Below are 12614 nucleotides of genomic sequence, written 5' to 3'. Positions count from 1 at the left end.
TGATCATTATCACGCCTGCCATGTCTGCCACCTCTAACGGTTAATGCATGTGAAGAGCGGGAAGTATCATTGTTTTTCCTGTTGATTTCCTCAGTCAGTAAAGCACTCTCAATATCTTTGATTTTCAGCCCATCAAGCTTGTTCGTGCATATGGTAGTACGGAATACATCCCATGATTCAAGCAAGGTGCCAAGCAGAAACAACAGGTGCAAGTTGTCTTTGAACTCGATACCCTGTGACAATATACTCTTCATGATAGTATGAAACTGATTGAAATGAGATGAAAGGGAGGTCTCCTCCTTCATGCGAAGATCAATTAACTGCTTCAGCCAATACATCTGTGATGCAGGACTCTACTGCACATAGAGCTCCTGAATCTTCTCCCATAAATCCCATGCACTTTGATTCTCATCTTCAACAACATTATCTCTTCTGAGAGTGACAAAATAGTGGTAGACTTGCATAGCTCATCAACTTCCAGCCAAACATCATCATCCATATCCTTAGGTTTGACACCCTTGAAACGCAAGGGTTTAATCTGCAACTTCTACACCAAAACCTGTCATATTTGGGACTTCCAATACCCATAGTTGGTACCATCCAACTTGGCAATGTTAAAGAGAGCTGTGTCTTTCAAATGACTAACCATATTGTCCCAAACCAATGCAAAAAGGCAAAATTGCAGGTTGCTGTAATTAGCAGAAAATACACTAAAACCGTTGCTAAAACTGGCTGAAAGAGTGGATTTTACCAAGAGAAGCACCCGTCCACCAAATATGACCAAGATAACATTAAATAGTAAGCATTACCCTCATAGAAGTGCTCAAAATCTGCAGATTTCAGCTTGCTGTAATAAATGACAACAGTATGTAAAACTGTCCCAAAATGAAGCAATCACTGATATATATGTCACTACAACTGCCAGGTAGCAAGATACATCCAACAGTGAGTTTCCAGGGGCAAGAAGGTACTGAGAACTGTCAAACCAATAACCTGTCAGGCAAGAGACATCTCATAGGTCCAGAAGTTATGCAGATAATGGGTCTCGGGGTAAGAGAAGAGACCAAGCACAAGCACAACTGATAGAGTAAGAAGCTCAATACATAACCATCCAAGATACATATAAAATTGTCAAACCTGTGACAGAGATAGGTGCTTGCCCCAATAGGCTTATCAAATCAGCCCACTACAGACAAATTGTAGACATAAAGCTCTCAAGAGAGCAAATGCATGTAACTGTCCCACAAGCTCAAGCTCATCTATAAATAAGACTCTGTGTACATCCGAATATACCAAGAGGCTTCCACTGGAAGTGAAATCAGATGCAAAGAGTGCAAACAACGCTCTAATACATCAAATATATAGCATCAGACATGCCAAATCCTAGTAGGGTACATCCGGAGCATAAATCCCAAGCTATCTCAGACCCGTAAAGCATAAGCCTGAAAGCATTCAAAGAGCATGTAATTGACAACCAAATGTAATGCCCAGTAGATCCAAAATGCTCAAATACATTTGAAGATGAAGCTCCAAGTAACTATCAAGCATGGGCAAACCAAGTGGTATCCATATCTGACCAAAGCATAAATACAAGAGGCCTAAATGTCAAGCAGTGACAATAGGCATAGACTGGTTCAAAGCATGCCAACTGAAGCCAAACACCAGTGAAGAATAACCAAGTCGGAGCTTAATACAAGCTCAAAAGCATTCCAGAACCAAGAAGAAGCATTTGACAACCTCCAAATATATCGATATGATCATTCAAACCTCCAATGAGCACCCCGTATACATGAACTAATGCGTACACCAAGTAAATGAGCTTCAGCCCATTGTATTACAGCAAGCAATTTACTGTTAAATGAAGCTCAAGCAATGCTCAAATCTGCTCCAAATCAGTCCCAAAGCATAGACATAGCATCCCATAATATCCGGGCATCAATAGGCATCAAACGGGCAATGCCAAGAAGCATCAAATAGTAAATGTCAAGTGCTGCCCTGTTTTGACAGTCCTGGGACTGTGTATACAGCAAAGAGCTGAAGGGGAAAGCACTCGAATCGATCACCGGGAGTCAAGGACTAATGCCAGGGAGTCAAGCAATGTTCGGGAGAGTTGCTAAGAGTGGTGGAAAGCTGAGGAGGAGCAGGGAAATGTGGGGGAGCAGATCAGCCCAGCCCCCTAAAAATGCTCCGAAAATTTTGTTGGCTGTTCCTAGGGGTTGGGGGGTCTTCAACAGCCCTTGGGGGCACTTGGCAATGTCGAGGGGGCTCCAATGCAGCCCGGGAAGAAGTCGATGAAGGTCCGGAAGCTCGGGGAGGAGGCGAGAGATCAAAACATACCTGCAAATGAAGGTGCCATGGCTGCCATTGAAGCTCGGGTTGAAGCTCTTCAAATCCGGGCTGAAGAGAATGCCGGGCAAGCTCCAATGCCTTTGCTCTGATACCAGTTGAAAGGGAAGTGGAACCCAGGAGGAAGAAGCTTGGCGATGAGAGCTATGGCGGATGGAGAGCAAGAGTCAAGAGAGAGAGAGACTCAAAAGTGGGAACTCCAACAGCCACAATGTGTGGCTGGGCTTTCCTTTATTCAAACTGTTACTAAAAGAATAAAGAATAAGTGACTGTGACGGGCGCTCGCCACCTGCAGTGTGCAGTGGTGGGTACTGTCAGTGTAGTAATACACGGGCGGCTAGGCGGAGCGCCCTTACTCCCAATACTGGGCGCGGAAGGGGGACATGATATGCAGGGAGTTCTTCAAGGTACACTAGCCTCGCATCGCAGGAGAGCAGATACGCAGCCTTCGGGATCAGTATGGGAGGACCCGTTCTAGCCCAGACGAGGTGATGGAGATTGCCACTGACTATTACACGCGCCTTTTCCAGCAGGAGACAGCTTCAACTAGAGGATAGAGATGTAGACATCATGTATGGGATCACATCTCGTCCCTTGTCATAGAGGAGATGGGACGCTTCCTCCTAGCCCCCTTCACAGAGAAGGAACTAGAGGAGGCTTTCCATACACAGGATGGGCAGAAATGCCCGGGGAAGGATGGTCTCTCTAAGGCCTTCTTCACTACCTACTAGGAAGTGGTGAAGGACCCTCTACTGATGGCCTTTCAGGAGATTTTCACTTAAGGATAGATGCGTGGGGGTCTCTTGGTAGGCCTTATCAGTCTTCTCCCACCGTTGGAGCTTTTCCAGTGGAGACCAATCACCTTATTGTCAGTGGCCTATAAGGCGCTGGCAAAGATGATTGGTAGGCGACTACGCCCCGTGCTTCCAGATATCATCCATGATACATAGATAGGCTTTGTCCAGGATAGGAGCATCCTAGACAATGTATTTACCTTCTTTGAGGCGACAGAGTAGGCTCAGCACAGTGGGCAGAGACTGGCCGTACTACTCTTGGATTTCGAGAAAGCTTATGACAAGGTGGATTGGGATTTCCTAGAGGGTACCATGATGAGGTTGGAATTCCCCCAGGCTTGGATTTGTGGGGTCTCCCCCCTGTACAGATCGGCCACCAGCAGGGTTCTCATAGGTGGAAGGCGAGGGGAGGAGTTTCGGCTAGAGAGATTGGTTCGACAGGGCTGCCCCCTGGCCCCATACCTGTTTCTACTCTTCGCAGAGGCAATGTCTCACTTCCTCGAGTCACGTGTGAGCAGATTATGCGGCCTCCGACTTCAAGTGAGAGAGGAGATTGAGTTGTTCAACTCAAAGTACGTAGATGACACAATCCTCTATATAGAGGACGATGAGTTGATGCTGGAGAGAGTGAGATTGGCTCTTCACGTGTTCTGTTCTGCAGTGGGAGCAAAAATCAACTGGCGAAATTCGGGTGGTTTCCTCACAGACTCAGACTCCAGCACGGAGTGGGGCGTCCATCTAGGATTTAGATGGGTGAGTAGAGGGCAAACCGTCCGGTACCTAGGGTTCCAGGTGGGACTCAACATCACTCTTGCCCAGCAGTTTCTTCTTATCCTTGATTCTATTTGGAGGAAACTGACCTATTGGAGCACGGTTCGCCTCTCACTAGCCAGACGAGCCCTAGTGGTTAACCAGGTTCTCCTAACGACGGCGTAGTACATCACCTCGTGTTGGTGCTTCTCCTCATCGTGCGTAGTGCAGCTTCGCCGCCTAGTGGGGAATTTCCTTTGGTCAGGGTCTGATGGTTCTAGGGATTCCAGGGCCAAGGTGGCATGGGCGACCATCATACAACATAGGTCAGAGGGAGGGCTTGGGATCATGGACCCAGAGTATCAGAGTATGGCCCTCTTGGGCAAGCTAGTTGTCCGCGGTCTCACACCAGGCGGACAGACTTGGAAGGTCTTATTGCAGAAGGGCTTTCAGGACTGTAGACCGAGGCTTGGCGATGAGTGGAGGCCGTCCTTGAGATGGATCTTCACGTCAGCCCAAATCACCCCCCCCCCCCCCCCCAGATCACCTTTCCTTCGTAGTTTACTCTCCGCGTGTGGCAGGGCCTCCGTAAAGGCCCTTATCCAAAGCCCCCCAGGATGCCAGGAGGAAATAAACCGTTAGCCGGTGATCTGGAATCCCCAGGTCAAAGATGAGGAAGGGGCATAGATAGGTGAGCGCCTCCACATCTAGTGGGCTAGGTAGGAGGCCGGCTTGGCTCGTACCATCAAGACATGGCAGAAGATGTACAGAATGGCGGATGAGGAGGTGTTACAGCGAGTATTAGGCTGCAAGAGAGGAGTGGAGTTGAGAAGGGAGATAGACGCAGCAATACCTCCGGAGTGGCTTGCTCCCCCAATACAAGAGCCGATAGAGCCCGGGGAGGTATGGGCAGCTAGGTTTTCACCAGTAGGCATCCCCCTTTAGGTGGTAGGTAGAGTGGGTGGTGCCCCGCAGGGGACTTTCTTTGCTGTTCAGGAGGGGGACGTCTGGCCCTTGACAGAGGGCAGTAGGATGAGGGGATTGCCGCCCTTTCATGGAGGAGGATTCGGGTGATGGGCCTTCAAGGGAAGACATGGCGACTGGACCCCTATGTTTTCTGGAAGGAGCTTAGGGAGTGGCACCTTTGGATCTGGGAGGGCAGACCACTTGATGAGGTGAAGTGGAATCCATGAGAGTGGCTATCTGCGGCATTTGCGGTTTCCAAGAAGCCACCCAGGTTCCTAGAGTACACTGCCAGGATTGGCAGACATGTACTGATGCAGGAGGATATGGACTAGGCGCCGTCACGTAGCAAGCACTGGGTGGAGCACAACATCATGGAGCCCTTTCGACGGACCTTCTGGCGCCGCCTATGGGATAGCTGGAGGCCGAGGAGGGTGTCATATTTCTTATGGTTGGTGGCACATGGAGACTTGGCGGTGGGAAGTTGGCTTGCCCAGATGCAGAAGGAGGGAGGTTGTAAGCGCTGCCCACAGCAGCCTCTGGAAACCCCAAAGCACTGCCTTTGGTCATGTAAGGAGGTGGAGCTCGTGTGGAGAGGAGCATGTTGCATCCTTCGTCGTATAGCACCCAGTCTTGGGTGTATCTCATGGGGAGCTTTCTGTTGGCAAGTAGTCAGCCAAGGCCATCACCTTTTGTATGAGGCCGAGATGCAGGATACGATATTCATTATCGAGGCAGGGTCGTACGCAGTGGTCAGTTTGGAGGCTTTACCCATCCGTCAGGTACTAGAGCCCATAGCAGACCGCTCGGAGGTATGGGAGATCATAGGGAGTCTTACTGAATGGCATATCTGGAAGGCACGGTGTCAGCAGGCTTTCAGCGGAGAGAGACTTTCAGCACATGCGAACTTAGCAGAGCTTTGAACCTCCATCATCCACTCCCTCCGTGGCCAATGGGATCAGGTGCAGGGCGAGTCTAGGGCTCGTCAGGAGCTTCGAGGTCACTTCATGCGCACTTGGGGCAGCCAGAGTTTGTTCTCCGTGATGTAGGCAAGGAGCCCTAGTTGGCGATATATCCCCTCCCTCCCCCCCCCCGCCCCCCCCGGCTTCTTGCCCCCATCCCCCCCCGGCCGCCTTGAGAGGCTTGTATACATGATGTATTGGTGACTTTGCATCAGCTCCAGCTAGTCTGTTGAGCATGAGCACTCTGTTGTAATCAGTGTTTTTGAGTAATATAATCAGCCACGTTTTTCTTGCAAAAAAGTCTCTCATACTTTGATCCTGTCTAGCTTCTCCTACTTACTGGATCCACTTTTCTAACAGTTTGAGAGCGAGATTCAAAAATGAGCGTTCTATACTAAGTTCTTAGTATAATCATATAATTTATCTTTTTGACTATTTGGGCTATGTGGGCAATTGACAACCTGCAGTTTTTTGTTTTGAAAATTCTCTACAACAATCTCTCAATGATTGCTATCGGCTGGAGGGACAGATAGTAAAAAGTAGGCATGTTTTCTGATGTTTTTCACATTCTTTATGGCTATTACCAGGTGAGATACTTAACCATGTCATGTTTATACAACAGCATAATAGTTTTAGAAAAGAAAATGTGTTTGTGTGATTATGTGTGGTCAGGGTGTCAAGCTATATGCTACTTTTGACATTCTTTATGGGTGTGTTTACACTGAACACAGCCTCTCTTGCATCTTAATATAGTAGAGAACAGCTCTTAATGAATTAGTGTTTTGAGCTTAAAGTGTGGCTTCTATTTGCATGCCTGAGACCGGCACTGTGAAGAGCTGGTGTCCTGCTACTATGTAAGGTGTGACCCTGCCCTGGTGATTTGGACGACCTGCTGCTAAAAGTATCATATGTTGTTGCTCGTGTGTCAGGAGAGCTGCATTGGTTGCTTCCTCTTCTTCTTAGTGATTTCGTTGAAAAAGAGGAGTGTATTGAGGTACGAAGTGCTGCTGTCTCTTTGCATCCCCAAAACCTGCAGTGTAGATAGCTGGTGATGCGCTACTAACAGCATAGCCTAACCCTGGTGACCTTAACCTACTACTGAAGGCATGACATACCTTTGCTCTGTGTTGGGAAAGCTGCATGGGTTGCTGCTTCTTGTCTCAGTGACAAATTGGCTGCCTGCATGCATCTTGAATACCCACATTCATTCCTATACTCTTCTGTCTATCCACATCTAGAAATATTCCTTTGGTTGGATTTTACCTGTGAAATGGCACGTGATGTGGAGAAATATCAGCATCTTCCCTTGTGTAAGGGCAACTCCAGCAGAGGATAAGATCCTTAGCCACAGTTTGGCAGCCTGGGTGAACCATGTTTAACATTTCTGAATGGACTTTTAGGAGATTCTGGCTTCCTGGAAAGCGGCTAAATCCACATTGAAATTAGGAAAAGCAGGGCAACTGTCTCAGCTGATGTCTTCCAAAACGTGAAAAGTCAGAGTCAACTGTCCCAGCTGATGTCTTCCAAACTCTCAAAATGTGCAGTAGTGATCTTTTTGCACTTGCAGGATGAAAAATCAGCTTGGAGGATGCTTTGTGGGAGTCTAATGTGTAGACAAAAGTTTCTTTTAAGTTTTTCTAATAACTTTGTGTTTTGAGAATGCAATGCCAGTAAGATTGGTGGGCACATTTGCCAGTCCAAAAGGCACAACCAAACATGATGCAATCCAAAGATAGGTTGAAATCCAATCATTCGAATATCATCAGCAGCTGTAATGTGAACTTGATGACAGTCACTTTTCAAATCCATATGGCTGGAAAAACAAGCTCCCTTAACCTATCTAAGATATCACCCATCCTTGGAATGGTTACATGTTTCAATAGTTATCTTATTTAAGCTTAGTAGTGCATGTGCATGACAAAAGAGACCTCTCACTTTCGGACTAGAAGCACTTGTGAACAAGATTTTTCAGTGCTTGATCTAATTAAGCTATTTTCCAGCAATTAATTCACTTAATGGGCAATTAACTTGGTAAGGTGTTTGATTAGAGAGGTAGAGCTTCTATACGGGAGGTTAATTTTATGATCCTTCGGTTTCTCTTGGCAATTCTCTAGTAAGAGAGTTTGATCCTCAAACTGCTTAGAGAAATCTTGAACTTATGATTTTGAAAGAACTTTTTCATCATTAGCTCTGACTTCTTTGGGAAGGTTAATCTCACACATTAACACTGCCAGAAAAGTTGAAATAACAAGAGGGAACTTTTTAATGCTTGCAAATATGCACATGGTTGATGAGAAATGGAGTTTCCATGAACTCTACCTCAAGTACAATGCCTGACATTGCTTCCTTCTTTTCTTGGACCAGTACAAAATCATGCTGTCTTTGGTGATAACAAGGTCCTTGGCTTTCATGGGTTGTTACAACAATTAAGACAAACTGTGACACTGTCGTAAAGAAGCATGTGATCACACCAATTTTCATGGGATCATGATAGTGATGATAAGAAGTAAGATAATCACATAGTAACGGTCTACAAGCAACAAATTAAATGAAGTTGAACTGCCAAGCTTAGCAAGTAAACAAATTGTACTTAATATGAAGGCTAGTTCTGTATGTAAAATTTGAATAATGATCAACTTTGCTATCTTTTTTGTAGGAAAAAGGCTACAAGCCTGGTGACTGGCTTGTGTTTGGAGCAGAAACTACTGGTCTTTCAGCTGAAGCACTGGAAGACTGTGCTGATGAGTCCAATTTTGGAGGAGGAAAAGTAAGAATACCGATGCTGGACATGTACGTCCGATCCTTGAATCTGGCTGTCTCAGTGGGCATTGGTGTCTATGAAGCTTTACGGCAGGTAAATGTATTACCTGAACTGGGCAAGTATAGCGAAGAACAAGCTGAGTTAGATGAAGCATGTAATGGAAATGAAAATGTCCATGATGTGGAAAGGGAACATGTCCCAGAGGCAGCAGAAGTGTAACTTATTTATCATAGTTTGTAGGGCATAATTTTCCATTTTGATTGAATTTGAACTTAACAGTGTGTATTTGCAAATAAGTTTTCGTACTGATTTCAGAGATGCATCAATGCAAAACATGTGCATCCGAGACTTACATGCCCACATATCACAATTGTTGTCAAACATAAAAGTCTTCCAGTGCTTTTAATGTCAAGGCTGACCCATGCAAAATATGTAGTTCACTCATGAGGTACACATGGATGTATAAGGCATGCTGTCAATAATATGAATCAATCTGTTAAAATACCATAAATGTTGACAGCCAGGATGTTCATCCATGCGAGTGCTATAACATGTGTGGACAATGCAGCTTGTTCAGTTTACCGGGCATATGCCATAAACTAAATCTGGGTATGTTGCCTGGTCTCCAAAGTAGTTGCTTAGATCCAAAAGGTTGTCTACCATTGCTCTTTCCCCTGGGGTAAAAAATGCAATCTTGTATGATATGATCTGGCAAACGGGGTAAAAAATGCAATCTTGTATGATATGATCTGGCAAACATATGGATGCCATCTTATTTTCTGTGACATCTAAAGCATCCTCTTTTCTGAGTGTTGACATTTCACATCCTAAGATGCTAATGTTACAGTCACCAAAAGATGAATGGGCTGATGGCCTAATGATCAGCATTCCCATGTTGGAGTACACATACTGCTTCTGTGATTTGGGAGTACTTGGCTGTTTTACCTCGAGCAATTTAGTGACGCATTTGAGAGATCAGGATGGTTGGAAGGTAATATGCTGTCAGCAGTTGAGACAAACTTGATAGGACGAATTATCCATTATGGTTCTACTTGATGTGACATGTTTTGGTTGTTGAAGGGACATCGAATGTTACTAGAAGTATTGAGAAGTGAGTGGAGTCTATAGCCTCTGAAGGCACAACAGAGGATGAAGCAGGATCTATATTGTCAAAGCTACACCTACAACTGTGCTTGATACAGTGGCCTACTGAAGGGCAGTCTAAATGGTACAGGCTTACGCATTGCTGGCTCTATCTGTTACAAGAGCAAGTATACCCCATATTCGCTCATAGAACTACCAAGGAGGCTTGGATGCACTCACTAGGATCAATTATCTGTAAAATGAGGTATGAGTATTTTACTTGCATGAATAGTTGGAATTCACTCAAGTCTCATATGAAGGAAATTGAGTTGATGGATGAATGTTTCATTATAATCAAGGATCTCAGAGAGTAGCTGGTTGCAATTGATGAAATCATATCAAATGGTCCCATAACTACCAGTGTTCTGAAATCTTCCTAGAGCTTTCTATTTACAGTTCGGTTGTGTTGAGGACAATACCAATGTCTTCATCATTGATGAGTTGATTGCAGTGACATTGTAGGAAGAATAGTGCAGAAAAAAATCATTCTATCATACATATGTCAAAGCAAGCATCTGCTGCAGGTCATCATAAAGGCAAGGGGAAGACCTCTTCTTTTGGTGGCTCAAAGCCCAAGTTTGATTCTACAAATTATCAAGGATTGTCATAAGTTGCTGGCCAAGGAAAAGAAAGAGAATGAGTAACCTTTGGCAGTTGTGGATGATTCAATTTTGGTTCTTTTATGCTTTACTCGTTTATAATCGTTTTTGAGTTTGATATTGTGACAGTGTTACCAACAAACATGTTAATCCTATTAAGGAACTATTTTACTTTTTGGAATGCCTTAGCAAAAGGGCTTTGTTCAATGTGCCACATGTCATATCCTATTCAAGATATTGGTGAAGTGCAACTTGTAGCGATTGATATTATACATTCTCGTTAGTGCTTTATGTATTGGTAGAAAAAAGTGCGTGCCAGCTTTGCAATTACAAAAGCTAGTTTTGCAATTATACGTGGATGATTGATTTATGGGTTCATGATATCTCCCACATAAGCCAACAAAACAAGCTTTCCAAGGAGCAGACCGAGATACAAATATCCTAAGGGTATTTTGTAATGCGCATTTGTATTAATAGTAAGTATTTACATCACCCAGCTTGGGTAAAACACCTTTCTGAGAAGGTTTAGGCAGACTTGAAAAGTTTCCATACTGGCTTGAGACTAGGATCACTCTTTGCAAAGTTCTTAAGAAGCATACATACATCAGCAAGGATTACATTGCTGCAACTAGCTAGGACTCTACGCACATTGTGCTCCCTACCATAAACAACATTACGAAAGGTCCAAACTTTCTGCAAAATTAAGACTTGTCAGAACAGCCCAATACTTGATTGAGCAGTCATTCAGATTGCCCTTGTCTCCAAACAGCATCTGTTTCCAATGGACAGGGCAGTGAAGGTTGAACCTGTCCATTGTCCTCCTTAGTCTGCACCATAAACCATGCACTTCCTTGTGGTCCCAAAACAATCTGAAACTTTGAGATTCTGTCATGAGTGGCCAACTTATTGGCTGCCACTCTCCATAGTAGTAGGTTGAGGCGATGGGACAAGGTAGCTAGTAAGGCTGCCTTCTCTTTCTATGTCCACATGGTTGCCCTAGAACTGTTCTTTCTCCATGAGTCTGCAGCTTTGAGGAACCAATGTGCATTGGGTACCCTGAAGTCTGTTCTCTTTGTCCCTCATTGCCATGTTGGGCTTGCCCTTACTGTTGGTTCAGAACGACATCTGCTCAGAGTTGATGGCCAGAGGGAGGGCCAGTTGTCTCTTTTTTTTTTGCAAATAAAGTGTTGCTAATTATATTACTTCAGAAAAAACCAGAATACAAGGAAGTGCTCATGCTGGACAGACTAGCTGGAGCTGATACAGAGTGATAGATATATCAAGTATACAAGCCTCTCAAGGTGGTCTAGGGGGGATGGGGGCAAGAAGCCATGGAGAGGGGGTGTATCGCCATCTGGGGCTGCCTGCCTGCATCACCAAAAACAGGTCCTGGCCGCCCCACATGCGCATGAAATGAAAATGGAGCTCTTGCCGAGCTGGAGACTCGCCCTACACCTGGTTCCATTGGTCGCAGAGGGAGTGGATGATGAAGGTCCAGAGCTCTGCTAACGTCGCCTATACTGAAAGTCTCTCCCCACCAAAAACCTCTTGACATCGTGCCTTCTAGATATGCTATCCAGTAAGACTCCCTATGATCTCCTATACCTCAGAGCGGTCTACTGTGGGCTTCAGTACCTAGCGGATGGGTAGAGCCTCCAAACCGACCACTGTGCACGACCTGACCTCAATAATGAATATCGTGTCTTGTATCCTAGCCTCATACAGAAGGTGACGGCCTTGACTAATTGCTTGCCAGCAGAAAGCTCCCCATGAGATATATCCAAGTGGATGCTGTACGGGGGAGGATGCAGCATGCTCCTCTCCACACGAGCTGCACTGCCTCACACGACCAAAGGCAGTGCTTTGGGGACTCCAGAGGCTGCTGTGTGCAACGTTTGCAACCTCTCTCCTTCTGCATCTAGGCTAACAAGCACCCCACCTCCAAGCCTCCATGTGCCACCAGCCATAAGAAGTACCATACCCTCCTTGGTCTCTAGCTATCCCATAGGTAGCGCCAGAAGGTCCGTCGGAAAGCCTCTGTAATGCTGTGCTCCGCCCAATGCTGCTGCGCGACGGCGCCCAATCCATGTCCTCTTGCATCAGTACATGTCTGCTAATCTTGGCTATATACTCCAGGAACCTCGGTGGCTTCTTGGCGACTGTAGTAGCCGGCCATAGCCACTCTCCCGGATCCCACTCCAACTCATCAACTGGCCTGCCCTTCCAAATCCAGAGGTGCCACTCCTTGAGCTCCTCCCAGAAGACATAAGGGTCCAGCCGCCATGTCTTACCCTTA

The 12614-nt window shown here is 45.7% G+C and overlaps 1 protein-coding gene across 3 annotated transcripts in view; it reads left to right on the top strand.

Moving 5' to 3' along the window:
• The window catches only part of AGL26 (tRNA (cytidine(34)-2'-O)-methyltransferase), a 96538-nt gene that overhangs the window by 65634 nt on the left and 18290 nt on the right, over window positions 1-12614 (top strand). Inside the window, exons 7-10 of one of the 3 annotated variants that reach the window (XR_015691935.1) lie at window positions 8472-8669; window positions 9424-9567; window positions 9657-9924; window positions 10244-10492. Coding sequence is in view for 2 of the 3 variants with exons in the window: in XM_087685321.1 (XP_087541447.1) it covers window positions 8472-8669; window positions 9424-9567; window positions 9657-9704 (390 nt within the window). In the remaining variant the exon portion in view is untranslated. Of the gene's footprint in view, window positions 1-8471; window positions 8670-9423; window positions 9568-9656; window positions 10500-12614 lie in introns of those variants that run through there. The other 2 variants (XM_087685321.1, XM_087685322.1) reach the window with 2 other exon arrangements.

Source organism: Lygodium microphyllum, chromosome 9 (genome assembly GCF_053477565.2).
Source record: "Lygodium microphyllum isolate KBCC chromosome 9, Lygodium_microphyllum_v1.1.10, whole genome shotgun sequence".
Taxonomy (NCBI): Eukaryota; Viridiplantae; Streptophyta; class Polypodiopsida; order Schizaeales; family Lygodiaceae; genus Lygodium; species Lygodium microphyllum.
Note: the sequence above shows the minus strand (reverse complement) of the source record. Positions and strands in the feature narration are given on the sequence as shown.